Source organism: Microtus oregoni, unplaced genomic scaffold (genome assembly GCF_018167655.1).
Source record: "Microtus oregoni isolate MIOR12 unplaced genomic scaffold, Mior012 000002F_ref0000024, whole genome shotgun sequence".
NCBI lineage: Eukaryota > Metazoa > Chordata > Mammalia > Rodentia > Cricetidae > Microtus > Microtus oregoni.
This window is the reverse complement of record NW_024543061.1, coordinates 18,175,906-18,193,456: the sequence shown is the minus strand read 5'-3', so window position 1 is coordinate 18,193,456 and position 17,551 is coordinate 18,175,906. Positions and strand designations below refer to the sequence as shown.

The window sequence follows — 17,551 nt, the reverse complement described above, 5'->3', positions numbered from 1 at the left end:
CAGTAAGGTAGGAGTTTGGATGGCTTCCACAACCAGTTTCAAAAACACACCCTGCCTTCTGAGATACTGAAGTCCTTAGAGTGCTATCCGGAATCTGCTCAGCATGTCTCCAAGTACAAAAGAAGGAAAATGGAATTCTGATTTTAAGTGGAATTAAACGTAGGAGTACTTTGCAGAGTAGAGGCTGCCAGACATTAGGATTTGCGCATCTGTGGAAATTAAAGAGAATAAATAATCGGAGGACAGTGGAGAGTGCCAGCTGTCTGTTTCTGCACACTGTTTCCAGCTCTGTCCCTCCTGCCGGGTTCTGCTCCATGATGAGTTTCTACCTTACACTGAAGTTACAATGAAGTTATTTAAACAAAGGGCAGAAAGATACAAGAAGAAAAGGTTATCATTGGTGTAGGAGGTTCTTCTGTCTATGTGTTGCTTTCATTGTTGAATAAAGAAACTGCCTTTGCCTTTTGATAGGGCAGCACTTAGGTAGGTGGAGTAGACAGAACTGAATGCTGGGAAAAAGGCCAGAGAGAGACACCATGAAGCTCCTACCTGAGACTGATGCTGGTTAGAATCTTTCCCAGTAAGCCATGACCTCATGGTGTTGCATAGATTGGTAGAAATGGGTTGAATCAAGATGTGAGAGTTAGCCAATAAGAGTCTAGAAATAATGGGCCAAACAGTGATTTAATTAATACAATTTCTGTGTGATTATTTCAGGTGTAAGCTGGTGGGCAGCCAGGACAGAACAAAAGGGACCCCACTCTACCTACTACATATCATCTTCTGGATTTTACTGTTTGACATTTCTTTCTTGTGAAAAAATTTGGTTGTTCTCAGTCCCAAACCCTTCCTCTCCTCCCAAGCCTGCTTCTACTAGGAAACCCACAGGTAGCATTGGTCTGAACACGACAATCTTCTGTGATTGACCTGCACACTAACTTGTGTGCAAGCTACAACTCCAACTTTACTTAGACTTTTCTGGTTTATTGTAGACCGCTTTGGGTGGGTTACTTAGTCTAGGGGTTGTAACCCACCCTGCAGTCAGTTATTCCAGGGTCCCGGAGAGGCACTATCTGAAAAGACATGAGCAAGAGAGAGGAAGAAGGCCAGGCAGATTTGTCGAAGCCTTCATTTATTAGAGTCAGGGTTACAGCTTATATAGGATAAGGAATTTGTGTGTGGGGGGGGTGGGCACAGGGGCCTGGGCTCTTGCCACGTGGTTCACATTGGTCACGTAGGCCAGGAGGTTACAAAAGGTCAGGTCACAATTCCTCGGCCAGGAAGTAACAAGTTGACATACCTTAGTTCTCTAGATAGTTTGGAATGTGAGGCGGTTCCGCTAACAGATAGCTCTCTATTAACAGATAATTGGGAGTGGTATAGGCTATGCCAATAGAACAATTCTAATTATTGTTAGGAGTGAGTGGGATTCTCTGCTAACTCCTCAGGGCAATGGTTCCTGTAATAATTTTGGGGGGAAAACAGCTCCTGACAGTTTATATTAAGGTTGTTTTTTTTTTTTTTTTTTTTTTTTTTTTCCCACTAAGGTGTAAAAAAGGTTTTCCATAGCTGGTGGTATGGGCATGGGTGCTAAATCTTTTTATTGTAAAGTTTTTTTTTTTAAACCATATCTCAAGGTATTATAGTAGGTCATCACAAGTCAACAATTTCAACAGTTCTGAACAACTGGCTAGTCTTGTTTGTCTGATATCCTTACCTATTTCTTCAAGTCATAGAATTGTAAGAAATGCCAGCCATCTTACCACTTTGATCATCAATATGCTGATTATCTCTTTAAATTAAAAAAAAAAAAGAACTATGTGTGTATGTATTGGGAGAGATATTTGCAAGAGTAGAAGTACATTTGGAAGCCAGAAAAAAACTTCAGATTCCCCTGGAGATATAATTACAGGAGACTGTGATTTACTGGATATGGGGTCCATGACTTTAACTCAGTTCCTTTGGAAGAGCAAGCAGTTAGCACTCAATTTTGCTCAGCCATCTCCCCAACACACCCTCTTTTTATTTATTTATTTTTTTTACAAGGTTTCTCTGTAACTTTGAAGCCTGTTCTGGAACTAGCTCTTGTAGACCAGGCTGGTCTCAAACTCACAGGGATATGCCTGCTTCTGCGTCCTGAGTGCTGGGGTTAAAGGTGTGCTCCACCACCTCTTGGCCCCCTGTCTCTTTTAAAGCAATCAATACACTATCATCATGCTTCTTAAATATGAATAACTCCATAGTAACAACATTTGGCTTCATAAATATACTTTATACATTTATTGATTTATATATTTGCATATATTTGTAGCTTATTTAATTCAGGATATGAACAAGGTGTTATGACATTTCCTCCACCCATTTCTTTCTTTCTTTTTTTTTTCTTTTTTTTTGGGGGGGGGACTTTCGAGACAGGGTTTCTCCGTAGCTTTTGGTTCCTGTCCTGGAACTAGCTCTTGTAGACCAGGCTAGCCTCGAACTCACAGAGATGCGCCTGCCTCTGCCTCCCGAGTGCTGGGATTAAAGGCGTGCGCCACCACCGCCCGGCTCATCCATTTCTTAATACCAGTAGTTTCAGGATATCAGTCTTGATGTTCCTTTCCACACTTATTTTTATCTTTTATATTTTCTTTCAAATTTGAGTTAATTATACAAGCTGAAGAGTTTTAGATTATTTTTTGGTGGGGAAAAATGTTTCATAGATAGCGCTATGGCTATCCTAATTACTTTTTTTGTTGCTGCCAAAAATACTGTGGCAAATGCAACTTAAAGGAGGGTGGATTTATTAGGCTCACAGTTTTAAGATATAGTCTACTGAGGTAGGAAAATCAAGGTGGTGCTTACTTACGTCACCTGATCACATTGCCATCACAGTCAGAAATCAAAGGACACTGAATGCTTTTGTTCAGCTAATTTTCTCTAATCCCCTGGAAGATGCAACCCCAGGGAATGGTGCCACCCATACTTGAGAGAATTATTCCACTTCAATGAAACTAATCTAGATAATTCTTCACTGGCATGCAGAGGCTGACCCAGTCTTAGTAATCTCTCACAGATGAGCCTGGAGGCTTGTTTCCTAGGTGATACAAGTTCCTGTCAAGGTGATATTCAACACTTAACTGTCACCATGCCCTTCCAGGAGAAACACCATCTGGTTCTTGTTTACTTCTCCCCCCCTTTTTTTTATAGCCATTAAGAAACCAGAACTGTTATTTCATTGACTGCTTTTTGATGCAAGAGAATATTAACCCAGCCTTGGTTTCAGGAGTACTTTAATTTTTTCATGTTGGTATTATGCAGCACTCTTTAACTGTCCACTCTTTTCAGGAATGTGACATTAAGTCTGTCTCACATACCAAAGAACAATCAAGCTACCACATAAAACAAATATTTTCTGGTAGAAAGAGTTGTTCCACATCAATATAGAAAGAATTCAATTGAAGATTAAAAGAACAAATTTAAATAAATATATTTCTGAAAATTTGCCCACACTTTTCTGATTTTTCTTGGACTACAATGAACAAGGGGCCTGCATTTCGGGTTCACAATAAGAACCAGAATGTAGAAACTATTGATTAATATCATAGAGTGGATAAATACTGATTAGAAGGTTTGGTGGAAATTTGTATAGTCAAATAATCACAACTCAATTTAAGTATCTCCCATGGAAGTCATATTCCCAGTCATGGTACACGGCAGCTTCTACACACTCATGTTAATAGTTATTCTTTAATGATTCACTCAATACATATGGAATACCTGTATTGAGTACTGAATTAGTTGCTGGCAATGTACAATGAATAAACATACAGAAAATATTGGGTTCTGGAGACATAGTTTACCCTGTAAGAACCAGTACTGCTCTTTGAGAAAACCCAAGTTTGGTTTCTAGCACTTGCATAGGGCGCTGCCTATAACTCCACTCACTGGGGGATCTGACACCTCTGGCTTCTTCAGGTACATGTACTCATGTGCATACACTCACACACAGAAACACAAGCATACTCTTAACTAAAAGTAAAATAAATCTTTGAAATACTAAACTGCAGAATAGAAACCATGAAATACAGCTAAAGGAAACTGAGCTTGATAGACTTCAGTATTAACCCACGTATCACTTCTCCAAAGCTATGTTCCCCTTTGCACTTGGTGTCCTTTACTGGGAGTACGAGACACTTGGCTTTTCTCAGTTTTATTTTAAAAACTCACGGTATTGGGGAAGGCTCTCAGAAGAATTTTAAATATGGGTGACAAAAAACTAGAAGACAATACTTGCAACTCATTGGAGCTATAATTTTGGCAGTTTATATTTCCATTGTAATGAACATAAAGTATCCCCCCTCTTTCTTACCAATCTTCAAAAAGCAATTCTTACCCTGATGGTGCACTGAAGTCATTTTGGAAAGTATTCCTACTTCACCATCCATGTGTTCCCAGCTACTGATGTGAACACACAGCTCTGCCTGAAGATAGCAGGCTAGAGGTTAAACTCTCCATTCCAGCTCTGCCTTCCACCCACTTTCTTGCACTGCCCAGCTCAGGTTTCTTTCACCTTAGGAATTATGCAAATGTGTGGTCATTTTAATTTCCTTGAGCATTAGGGGATCTGCCAGGGAAGCAGATTGTTTTAGAAACTAGAGACACTCTGAGTACAAAATGAATGTGGCCCAGAGGTGCCAGGGTACTTTTCCTCTGCTAGTCATGTGTTCTGCTTGTGCTGCTCCCAGCCCACACTGCCCCTCTCCTCCCTTTTAGCCTCTCTAATCCTCAATCTTCTGTCTTCTTGACAACAGTCTGATGGGATGGATCAGAGTTTTAATGGCAGCTTTGTGTACTGTTGACCTTGGCCAATCAATCTGACCTTGTATTATCAAGTCTCACACCTTGATGAGAAAAAAAATAACCTAAATAGGGCTGCTTGTTCTAGGAAGTTGAAATATTTTTTTATTTTATTTTTGCTATTTTAGATTGTTTAATGTTCTTGAAAAAATAAATATGTATACTTTTATGGTAGATTTGGGTTATATAATTTTTGATGTACTCCACCAGTCATGCTGTCTTTCTATACACCAGTCTTATCTCTTCATGAGGGCATTGTATTGGGCAACTGGTAGACTGGAAGATGTAGATTCCATTTGTAGAGAGCTTTAATTTGGCATATGATAAGTCTTTTCAGTGCACATCATCACATGTAGCATTTCTTTCACTGAAAGAATCAAGGATGGACGCAGTCAAGTGTGTGGTATTCTTTACTGAATGATGAGTGTTTGGGGCTCATAAGAAAGTGAACACAAATCCAGGAAGTGCAAAGGAGAGACATATTCAAAGTACGTCATTTAAAAACAATACTTGTGTAAACTATACTTGAGGATCTTGAAGCAGTAGTTTCTTCTTGGCAGTCTACTCTCCTGGTAAACATACCCGAATTCACTAAGTGGTATCCCAGGGTTGAGCACACCTGAGTGACCTTATTACACTTATGGTGGGATGCTGGAAGTGAATAACACCTTTCTGAAAAGCAGAGGGTCATACTTCCTTTTCTTTCTCTTTTTCAACTCAATTTTCACTTGACTCTTCTTTCACACAGGTTGCCAATTTGGCCTGTTCCATCTCTAACAATGAGGAAGGGGTGAAATTAGTCAGGATGGCAGCCACCCAGATTGACAGCCTATGTCCACAGGTAAGTACCCTTCACTTTGCTTTCAAAGTCCCTTGGTATCCTAAGAGTCATGACCCCCCTATACAGAACCCCTCTCTCTTTACCTTCCCCCACATCCATTGCACTGTGGCATGCAGGTATGTGTATGTGCGCATGCATATGGAGTCCAGAGGTCCACTTCTATTATTACCTGCATTATTATTATGTATTTTTATCAAGTGTCTCTTAGTAGATCTGAAGCTCATGGATTTGGCTAGGCTGACTGATCACTGTGCCTCAGAGATCTACTTTCTGCTGCATCCTGCCAGGCCAGGTTATAGGTCTGTGCTGCCACTTCTGACTTTTTATGTGCTCTAGGCTTCCAAGCTCAAGCCCTTGTAGAAATCACTTTATCCACCATGCTGTCTCCTCAGCCACTTAGAGCTCCATTATTTTTCAACTGGAATATGTTAACTGCCAATCCAGAAGCATTTAAAGTTTTACCTTTCTCAAAAAGAAATGCCAACCATTCAGTGTATTCAGGATTACAGTGGCAATTACCACCATTCTTTCTGCTATTGACTTTATTCTGTTTGTTTGGGCTTGTGGTTTAAACATTCTACATCTATTTACCTTATCTCAATAAGTAAATTATAGGCTTGCACATGCAGAAAATAAGGGATATATTTCTCGTACTTCTGTGCTAAGAAAATTAGACTTGTCCAGCAAACACTCTTTGAAGTCTGAAGCTAATTACTGTATCTTCAAAAAAAGCAGCACAAAGTAATGATAGTTTCTAACTTCCTTTGTCTTTAGTGTTTCTGATTGTGCTGAATACTGACAACTCATTTACCTGCAGTAACTTCTAGGTCTGGGGTTCCAACCTGTGCTTTGACCTGCTTGTCTCGTTTCTGGAGAATGTGATCTTAATGAACCTGTGTTTTCTAACCAACAGGTCATCAATGCTGCCCTCACCCTGGCTGCCCGGCCACAGAGCAAAGTTGCGCAGGACAACATGGATGTCTTCAAAGACCAGTGGGAAAAGCAGGTCCGAGTGCTGACTGAGGCTGTGGATGACATCACCTCCGTGGATGACTTCCTCTCTGTCTCAGGTAATCACCTGCAGGCCTCTTCCCAGAGAGCTGGAGGAAGCTAACAAGATAAGACATATCTCAGCAATGATATAGGTTTGTGATTCAAGGCCTCTCTTTGGCCTTTGAGTTTTCAATCATCCTAGCAAATGTGATTACAAAAGACACCAAGTGGGGCATTCGAGGGAAAAGCTCTAACTTTCTGATGAATAGATTGTAACAAAGAGCTTACAGTCCATTTTAGATTTTGCATTTTTTTTTGTTAATTAGGATGAATTTTCAGCATACCTACACTACCCATATACTTGAATTGGTTAATTTACTTGACTTATGTCTTAAAATAGACAATTACTTATTCTGTTACAGTTATGTGAAAAAAATTCACATTGTTGACTCTATAATACAACCTGCAATTACTGAGAAAAGAGTCTCCATGAAGGACTGACTACCTTTGCTTTTCCTATCAGTATGTCTATGGGAAATTATCTTAAATTAATTGATATGGAATGTCCGGCCCATTCATTGAGGGTAGTATTATTCCCTACCTGTACTGTATGAGAGTGGGAAACCTATGCTAAACACAAGCAAGCAAGTCAGCATGTGTGTACCCATTTACCTCTGCTTTTGATTGTTGATTGTGACTAGTTTAATGCATTCCTGCCTTGACTTCCCTACAATGATAAACTGTAACCTGCTCTCTGAAATAAGTCTCTTTGTCCTCAAGTTGGTTTTGTCGGGGTATCTTATATAGCAACAGGAATAAAATTAGAACAGAAAGTTGTGCAAGTGAGGACTTGTGATGAGACAAATAGAATTACTAGCTTCATAGTGAACCTAGGACATTACAAAGATCTAGATATGTACTTGTGAAGATGCCTAATGAACGGACTGAAAGAACACAGTGGCACTCACCACTGTAATCGCAACTTCCTTCTCTATGAACATAACCAGGCTGGAAGAGGCTAGAAAGTCCTGATGATGAGGAAGTCATCCTGAGTTTCAGTGAACTTGATCAGTGCTGTTTCAGGATTTGGCTACTTGCCAGCAAATGGGCATTTTTTCTGAAGAGCTTTTTTTTTTTAATTAAATTTATTTATTTATTAAGGATTTCTGCCTCCTCCCCGCAACTGCTTCCCATTTCTGTCCCCCTCCCCCAATCAAGTCCCCCTCCCTCATCTGCTCGAAGAGCATTCAGGGTTCCCTGACCTGTGGGAAGCCCAAGGACCGCCCACCTCTATCCAGGTCTAGTAAGGTGAGCATCCAAACTGCCTAGGCTCCCCGAAAGCCAGTATGTGCAGTAGGATCAAAAACCCACTGCGATTGTTCTTGAGTTCTCAGTATTCCTCATTGTCCGCTATGTTCAGCCAGTCCAGATTTATCCCATGCTTTTTCAGACCTAGGCCAGCTGGCCTTGGTGAGTTCCCGATAGAACATCCCCATTGTCTCAGTGTGTGGGTGCACCCCTCGTGGTCCTGAGTTCCTTGCTCATGCTCCGTCTCCTTCTGCTCCTGATTTGGACCTTGAGATTTCTGTCCGGTGCTGCCATGTGGGTCTCTGTCTCCTTTCATCGCCTGATGAAGGTTAATATTCATGAGGTTGCCTATGTGTTTGTCTTTGGATTCACCTTCTTATTTAGCTTCTCTAGGAACATGAGTTATAAGCTCAATGTCCTTTATTTATGGCTAGAAACCAAATATGAGTGAGTACATCCCATGTTCCTCTTTTTGGGTCTGGCTTACCTCACTCAGGATAGTGTTTTCTATTTCCATCCATTTGCATGCAAAATTCAAGAGCTTTTTGACCCAGCATGTTTAGCACCACTCTATCTGAATGGATCCAATGGGGAGGAGGTCATGGCAAACATCATCCTTGATTATAAGGTGCTGAAATTATTCTTGAAAATTCTAATTGAACAGGTTCTTCCCACAGGTGTGTGGGACTCACACCCAGCAGCTCACACAGCACTTGCGACAACTTTACCTGCTCTGGCAAGGGGCTCTGAGTCCTGAGAGAGGCAATTCTCTCACTGATAATGAGAAGCAGGCTGCCATCAGGACTGGTAGCTGTAGCTGTGGAGATGGTTCAGGCAGAGGGTGCTGGGCTTGTTCTTGGGTACTTTTCGCTTCTTGCATGTTCTCCCTTTCATGAAGAAACTGAATTCATACAGCAGCCTGTGGAAGAGGCTTGTCAGAGAGCAGGGCAGTATAGAGATCTCTAGATCTAACAGGTAATCAAAAAGTCAAGTTCTCAACAATGGAAGCAAGACAAGGCAAATGGAAAAACCAGCTACCACAGGCTCAGGGTCTGTAATGTGCCTGGTTCTCTCCTGTTTACTTCAATTCTCACCAAAACTCTATAAAATAAGTATAAATATTTACTAGTGTTCCTTTGAAAAATGTTAAGTCATCGAGAGGGTATGTAGTTGTAATCCATTAGGCCCATGGTATTTAAGTGCCCGGCTAGCTCAGTCGGTATAGCATGGTACTCTTAATTCCAGGGATGTGAGTTTGTGCCCCACGTTAGTCACAATTAGCAAGGTCCACGGTAGCCTGGAATAAAGGATAACAAATATTTATTTGGGGGAAAACTCACAATAAGGGGAGACAGTCATGGTCATCTATGAGAGCTGGAACCTATGAACACAACTCCGACCACCACCAAGAGGGCAAGCAAGCTTCTTGTCTGTGCTTATCTGTCCACAGGCAGTACTTCAGACCACGTCCTAATGGGGTGGAAGCCAAAAGGCTATTGGCTGAATGAATTCCCACAACAGGGGTAGACAACGCTGAAAAAAAAAATGCATGAAAATCCAAACTATCCTCTTTTCAGAAAATATACAGTGTTCTCAATAAATCGGGGAAGATTTGAAATTTCTTTCTTTCTTTTTTGTATACTTTTCCTCTTACACTTTAGCTCCTATCTTCACTTCTAGGATCTTCAAGTTTCAAATCTGTCACCTTCTTCCTTAGCTCGTCTTGTTTTCCATTCCTTAGATGCTTGGTTTTAGACAGCATATTAAAGTAGCTATCCATGGGTTTGACTGATTAAAGGACACAACATGTCACCATCCCTAGAGTATTTGTTTGCTGATGGTTGAGCCTTACCATTGTAAAGGCCACTCTGCACACATCTCATTGCTGAAAAGTAGTAAGAGGGGCTTGTTGACAATTAGAGAGCTGTGTACTGGCGAATGGAAAGGTAGCCTCTAATGCTGGTTTTGGTGACTAGTCACTTTCTAGTTTTGTTCCCCCAGAATGACTCCCAGTAAAGGTAGGAAGCTGTTCACCACGTCTCAGCTCACACACCACACACAATCCTAACACCTCCTGGAAAACTTCCTGTGAACTGCCTACATATCAGTAGAAAGTATTCATCCACCACCCTGTCAGAGAGAAATCATTTCAGAACTCCAAAGTTTCTCCAACTTATTCTTTTCTTCAAATATGTGTCCAAATTTTTCTAAAGGTGAGAGAAGCAAGGCTTTGGGCTGCGGGGGGAGGGGTGTCTTATCTCAGTCTTTGTGAATAGCACCAAGCTTTGCTTAATTTTCTTCCCCTGAGGCCTGCCTCTCTGCCACCTTTCTTCCTGCCATTCCTTTGTGCATCTCATTATTACCTCCAACAAGAAAAAGCTTTGGCTCCTGCTGATAACACCGTGCGGTCCAACCCTAGTGGTACAAATGCTGCTGCATGCCACGACAGGAAAATGAACAGGCACTGTCAGGGAGCCAGGTTGGCAGAGCCTGCTGCAGCATGCCTGTGGAGTCAACAATCAGGCAGCAGGCACCTTTCTGTAGACAGAGTTGGACAAATACACAGGGCCCACTCTGTTCATGCTGATAGGCTCCAGACACAGCCAGATAGTTGAGGAAACTACTTCCCAACTCCTCTCTGTGTTGGAGTCAAACATTTGCATTGGTAAATTTCAGGTTTGACCCAAAAGGTATTTTAGAATTATATCAATGGCAGTTTGTGTATCAGTTTCTTCTTAAGGGAGTCTTCTGGCAGGAAAGTCAATATAAAAATAATACACATACTCATAGACACACTAACTGTTATACATATATTCAAACACATGTATTTAACATGCATACTCACACAGACTCACAAGTCACACATATACATGTTTTCAAGCACATACCCAAACTCACAACGTATATATACATGTACATATACATTATACACCTTCATTTCTAATGACTATAGTTTTTCCTTTTTTATTCCACACTAACTGAACTCAAACATATGAATGTATACTTTGTTCATACAAAACACCACAAAATTGAAGAGCAATGAAGTTGGCAATTAACATCACAGTAGCATAACAATATTCTGTTATAAAGATTTAGGCTCATAAAACTGTGAACTGGCTGTATTAGAACATTCTAACCTTTCTCATTGGGCAAAAAGTACCCATTTTAATAGTTCCCTAGAATGAATGCCTTGGCATTAACTTTGTGACAGTTTAATTCTTAGGTTTGACTCACAAAATTATAGAGAACTAAGATTTGTAAAAAGTCATTAATTCCACAATGGTCAAGACTTTTGTTTGTCTTTCCTTCTTCCTCCTCCTATCAAAAGCCAAAACCAAACAAACAAAACTCTAGGATCCGGAATTTGTTTTCTTTGGCGATATTCATGATGTAACTGGTTTTGAATATGAACTTCAAATAAGCTTTGTGGTTCATATGTTTTTTGATTGCCATTGATTTTGCTTTGTTAAGTAACAAAATTACATTTTTTTTTCTGAAATATTAAAGGCTGCAAAAATCCAAAAGAGAACGTCATACAACTGTGGCAAACACTTGTTTTCTGGTGTTTAGAAACCATGCTTGGCAATTAGTGTGGTAGTTGTGGCACACAACAGGTTTTCTTCACTAAGCCACCTGCAGAACACACTGGCCTTATTAGCACTGAAACCCCTGCTCTTTTCTATTCAGAACAGGATTTCTCAGCTTCCTTCAGGAGTTGTTCCTCTTTAAAATATTTGAGGATAAATGTGCACAATGGAGCTATTTCCTGAATGGACATGTTGACCTAGCCGCTTTTCCTTGAGTATATGCTGGGTGCATTATCTTGGCAGAAATTCAAAATTGAATTCCATGTGTCTTCTGTCTTCAAAGAATTCATTATCCTCCTTGATGTATGTGAGGCGGATGTTATTCCAAGCACACTGGCCTCTGGTGTAAGGATGAAGAGAGTACAAGTAGAAGTTATGCCACAAATCCAAGAATTCATGAAGACACCAAGAATTGTCTTTTGACCCAAAGGTTCTTGTCGCCATGGGCAGATGCAGCTTCTTTTCAAACACATTTCTGTCACTTAGATTAGCAAAATACAAATATATTTGAAGATAGTCTGACCTCAGTGGCTTTTCCACACCTATGCCATCAATTAGTATAATGCTATTATGAGCAAATTCTGACTAGTTTTTAAATAATGAGCATTAGTAGTTGGAGGAAGGTTGAGAATATCTGAGCACACTATCTTAACATTTTTAAAAACTTAAGTTCAGAGTGCTGTCCTGCACCTCTAATCCTAGTGATGAGAAGCAGAGGCAGGTGGATCTCTGTAAGTATAAGGCCAGCCTGGTCTACAGAGAGAGTTACAGGACCGCCAGGGCTACATAGAGACACTCTGTGTCAAAAAAAATTGAAAGTAAGTTACTTAGTAAGCGAGAAGGTAGAAAAAGTATAAATCATACTATTTTTAATGATCTAATAAGTTACCTGATTTTGTTGATTAAAAACATTTTGTCATAATACCATCTTAAGCTGCTTTCCTTAAAATGATCAAAACTGTTTTTCTAAATAATAATATGCTTCTTTTTTCTTCCTGTATTTAATACATTAGATGCAACTTCCCAGTTTGTAAAATAATTAGAATTATTGTTTTTAAAAGCTCTGATAGCAATATAATTTATTGGATCATAAATGAATATTTAAGATTTTTTGTAAAAGTATTAGTTCCAGAGAGATTAGCAACATAATTAGCAGGCTTTATTGCTTTGCAGTCTGTTGCAAAATACCATCTTTTCCAACAGCACAGAAAAGCAACAGCTAGCCTATTCTTACACTGCTATATTATTTCCAGAAGTATGTCAGTATGAACACATGTTTTGCACAGGAAACCCCTCCCTTATCGGGGCCAGGGCAGTGTATGATTATGGAGGCTTATGGCAGTCAGCTTTTTCTATTCAAAATATCCTATATTTTCATGTGCATCAGCCTTTTCCTAGGGTGTCTGCTCTGCTGAGTTCACAGGATGCAGTCTGGATCCCAGGAAGGGATGGTTACCAGTACATCCTTCATAAAAATAAAATCGTCATCCATCTACATTCTCACAATTTCACTTTGCTGTTTCACTCAAGACAATATCAGCATTATAAAAGTTTGCTTTTGTAAGTTTAAGAGAGCTGATTACTAGCCAGTATTTACAGATACCTTTCTGATTTTTCCATTCTAACAGATACTTGAAATTAAAGAACAATAGAATGTAGAAAGAAAAAACCCAGGGCAGGCAGGATGACTCATCAGGAAATGCACTCTCTATTTCACAAGTCTAGTGACCTGACTTTGGTCCTTAGGACCCTTGTAAAGGTGAAGGAGAGAATGACTCCACAGAGTTGTCATGAACATGTTGAGCCTTGATTTCTCTCTCAGACACAATAATAATAATAAATTTAATGAACTAAAAAAGAACAATGATTTGAATGGGGTAATATAATATGAGATTGAAATTAATGTTTACTTGTGTATAGCAGATTATGTCGACTGAGGTTTGTCTCCCACCTGGTCCTGCAGCCATTTGGTACCAAAGAAATACACAGACGTTTACATTAGTTTTAAATGGATTGGACCATTAGCTTAGGCTTCTTATTAACTAATTCTTACATTTTAAATTGGCTCATTATTCTTGTCTATGTTAGCCAATGGCTTGGAACCTTTTTTGGGAAGGCAGTCACATTTTGCTTCTTATGAGGCTGGGTCATGGCTGCAGACTGCTTTTCCCTCTTTCCAGCGTTCTCGTTGCCCCACCTCTACTTCCTGCCTGATTGTCCCACCTATACTTTCTGCCTGGCTACTGGCCAATAAGCATTTATTTAAAATACAAGTGACAGGTACAGACCATTATCCCACTGCACGATTATACCCAACAGTTTCTAAGCAGTCCCATAATTAATACAAATCTAACTCTAAGTGCTTATTCTTTATTAAAATGATCTTTATTAATATTTTTCATACAATATGTTTTGATTATGTTTCCCTTATCCCTCCCTAGCTCTCCTACTCTCCTTCCACTAGCTTCATGTACTCCCTCTTTTTCTTATTAGAAAAAGGACAAAAACAAAAACAAAAAACAAACACGACAAAAACAAATGAAGCAAACAGTCCACTTGATTTACTAGTTTAAAACAAGGAGTCCATTTTGTGTAGGTCAACTACTTTTAATCATGGGGTCTACCCTGGAATGTGGTTGATATACCCAATGAGACTCCATTGGAATAAACTGATTTGCCCTTTGCCAGCAGGTGTCAACAACAAATAACTTCCTGGTTTCTGGGGACCCCGTGTCAATTTCCTCTTTACAATACTAGAACCCTGACTGATTCAAACTTGTGGTCTTACGTGTGGTGTTGTCACAGGCTCTATGTGTTCTGTGCTAAGTGCTTGGCTTAAAGTAAGTAAGAGAACTCTCCAATGAAGCCTAGGTTTTGTCAGATACTCTATTCAATTCTCCTCCTATAGGAACTTAGAAATCAAAAGTAGCCATAGGAATTTTATAAATAGCTAATAATAATCAACCCTTCTACTAGTCATTGAATTTGGTTGCTATAATTTTCTAAGATTAGCCAATTACATAATAGACAAGCTAGTTTTCTTTAAAACATGTACTCTTGGGTATGTCTCTGTGTGTGTTTGTGTGTCCCTCTTAGTCAGCTCAGTGTTAAAACAGTATTATAAATCAGTTTGCTTATTAACAATAGAAATATCTTTTTCATAGTGTTAGAGGCTGAAATCAAAGATGCAGGTACCTTGGGAGAGCTACCCACTTAGACAATTGGATTCACTATAGTTCCACACAGTGGGAAGGGAGAGGGATCTCTCTATAATATCTCTTAGAAGGGGGAGTATCTCTATCACCAGGACTCAGCCCTCCCTACTTGTTTGCCTCCTAAAGTCCTTATTTCTTACTGTTAGAATATAGACAATGTGATGACTTCATCCACTCCTGGAAGTACAGGCCTATAATCCCAGTTCTTAGGAGGCTAAGGCAGAAAGATTCTGAATTCAAGATCATCAGGAACAACTTTGTGAAATCTTTTATGAAAATTGAGAACTGAAAATAAGAGCATTCATGGATTTAGGGTAGAAATGAGCTCTTGCTGAGCAATGGGTAATGCCCTAGGTTCAGTCTTCAGTACTACAAATAAATAAAAATTAAAAAATTATAAAATATCCTTAAACTTTATCTGCTTTCTAAGTATCTACCTAACCTTATTTATTTATTTTTTATGTATGTATGTGTGTGCCCGCATGCATTTGCATGCATGTGTCAAGGTAAATTTGCGTGGCTCTCAGCACAATTTGGAGTACTCGATTCTCTCCTTCCATCTTGTGGGTTTCAGGTATTGAACTAATGTCATCAGGCTTGTGGCAAGTAATTTATCTAGACTGAGATATCTCACAGACCCTACTTAGTTTAAAATGTAAATTAGAGTATAAGAATAATGAACTGCTTAAATTTTTGCTTAAAATTTCAATACATTGAGGTATGAACATTCAGTTACTATAGTTACAGTTATGCATGTGCCTGGGTATAATTTTCAGCTTAACGTTACTTTTGTTTTTCTTTAGAGCACTGAAGTTTTGAGAATTTCCTTAGAATTGTGCTTTCAAAAATACCCAAAATGCATAATTACAATCTAGTATTGGACAGGGAAGTGAAACAGGGCCCACTTGTTCTACTGTGAAAGTATGTGCTTTTCTATAGAAATAGCTCGATTCCTACTTGCTCTCCTACCATGGTCCTTGAAATGAGAACAGTGCTTGCCTTGACTGTAATCTGATAAAACACCACAGGCTGAACTGTATTTAGTTCAAGGAAACTCTGTGATCGTTTCCCATGAATCCATTTTCTCTGTGACTATGCCTTCAATATATGACTTTAGAAGATGGACCAACAGACCTGGCTTGCCCTACATTGATTTTTACATCATTCCTCAATAAGAACATGGTCAACTATTCATGCATCTATAACTCCAGCTCTTTTTAGGTATAGATAATAAGAAATATTATCTATATTAATTAATCTATATTATCTAATTAGGTATAGATAATATTTCTTATTATCTATACCTATATATACAAATATATAAAGACCTGATTGACTTTTTGTTGGCTATTTATGACTCCTACCCTCATTTTAATTTTATGTGGACATATATGGCTCTGAGTGCATATATTTACACTATGAGTGTGCAGGTGCCTGGAAAAGGCCAGAAAAGGATGTTGAATTTCTAGGACTTGGAATTACTGATGGTTGTAAGTCACTTAATGTAGATGTTCTGAATTGAATCAGGATTCAGTTCAAGGGCAACAAGGACTCTAAACCTCCAAATCTTCAGCCTGTGTCATGACAGCTCTTAAGAAGACCCTTCCTGGGCAATAAGTTTCAGTCTTTGAAACAAAATAAGGGATTACTTTCTCATCAGTAGGTCTTAAACTATGAAGTTCTCCACACCAACCTCATTGGCATTCCTTGTGAATTTCCTTAAAACTTACTTTCCTAGGTCTCACCCCAAACTATCCTAGTTTGGATTTCTCTTCCTGTGATACTCACTTAGTCAAACACATCTTGGAGAGAAAAGAATTCATACAAATCTTGATCCCAGTCTATCCTTATGGGAAATCAGGGCAGGAGTTAAAGGTAGGGACCTGAAGGCAGGAACCCAAACAAAATCCATGAAGAAAGTTGCATACTTGCTTGCCGTGGCTTGATTTGAGTGCTTTCTTTTATAATTCAGGACCACGTGCCCAGGTGTTGCACTGCAAAAATTGTGCTGGGTCCTCCCACATCAACCATCAATCAAGAAAATGCTTCACAAAGTGCTCACTGGCCATTCTATTGGAGTCAATTCCTTTTTTTGAGGTTCTATTTACCAACATTGTTAAATTAACAAAAACTGAGCAGTACTGCTACTGAGTCAGAAACTCCCGAAGTCTCATCAAAGGATTGGTTTAAAAAACCCTCTGGCTGGTGCTCAGGAATTACAACTACAATTGTAATGATAAGAGATGCCCTTTAAATACAATTTCATATTATCAGTTATGTAGTTGGATCTGCAAGGTGAAGTGTTGAAATTGTTTTAGATTAGTTATTAGACTGCAAATAGTACAAAGTCATATAAATGTGTGTGTGTCCTCTCCACAGAAAATCACATCTTGGAGGATGTGAACAAATGTGTGATTGCCCTCCAAGAGGGGGACGTGGATACACTGGACCGAACAGCTGGGGCCATCCGGGGCCGGGCAGCCCGGGTCATTCACATCATCAATGCAGAGATGGAGAATTACGAAGCTGGGGTATACACTGAGAAGGTGCTAGAAGCCACAAAGTTGCTTTCAGAAACAGGTAAGCATGGCTAGTACACCTGCCCCAAATGTGATTGATTTTTATATCTGAACAGAGTAGTTCTTGATGGTTCTAATCTTTATGGATCATGAGAGGTATAATAATATGAATGTTCTTCTTCCTGGAATTTGAATTTGAATAATAGGACAAGAACAATTCTGTTACTTTCCATGTATACACACCGCTTT

At 39.4% G+C, this 17,551-nt stretch overlaps 1 protein-coding gene across 2 annotated transcripts in view; it reads left to right on the top strand.

Moving 5' to 3' along the window:
- Ctnna2 (catenin alpha 2) overlaps positions 1–17,551 on the top strand; it is a 1,108,102-nt gene that overhangs the window by 993,834 nt on the left and 96,717 nt on the right. For both annotated transcript variants that reach the window (XM_041679862.1, XM_041679872.1), the window contains exons 10-12: positions 5,588–5,680; positions 6,594–6,750; positions 17,163–17,363. In XM_041679862.1, the coding sequence (XP_041535796.1) occupies positions 5,588–5,680; positions 6,594–6,750; positions 17,163–17,363 (451 nt within the window). The remainder of the gene's footprint in view (positions 1–5,587; positions 5,681–6,593; positions 6,751–17,162; positions 17,364–17,551) is intronic.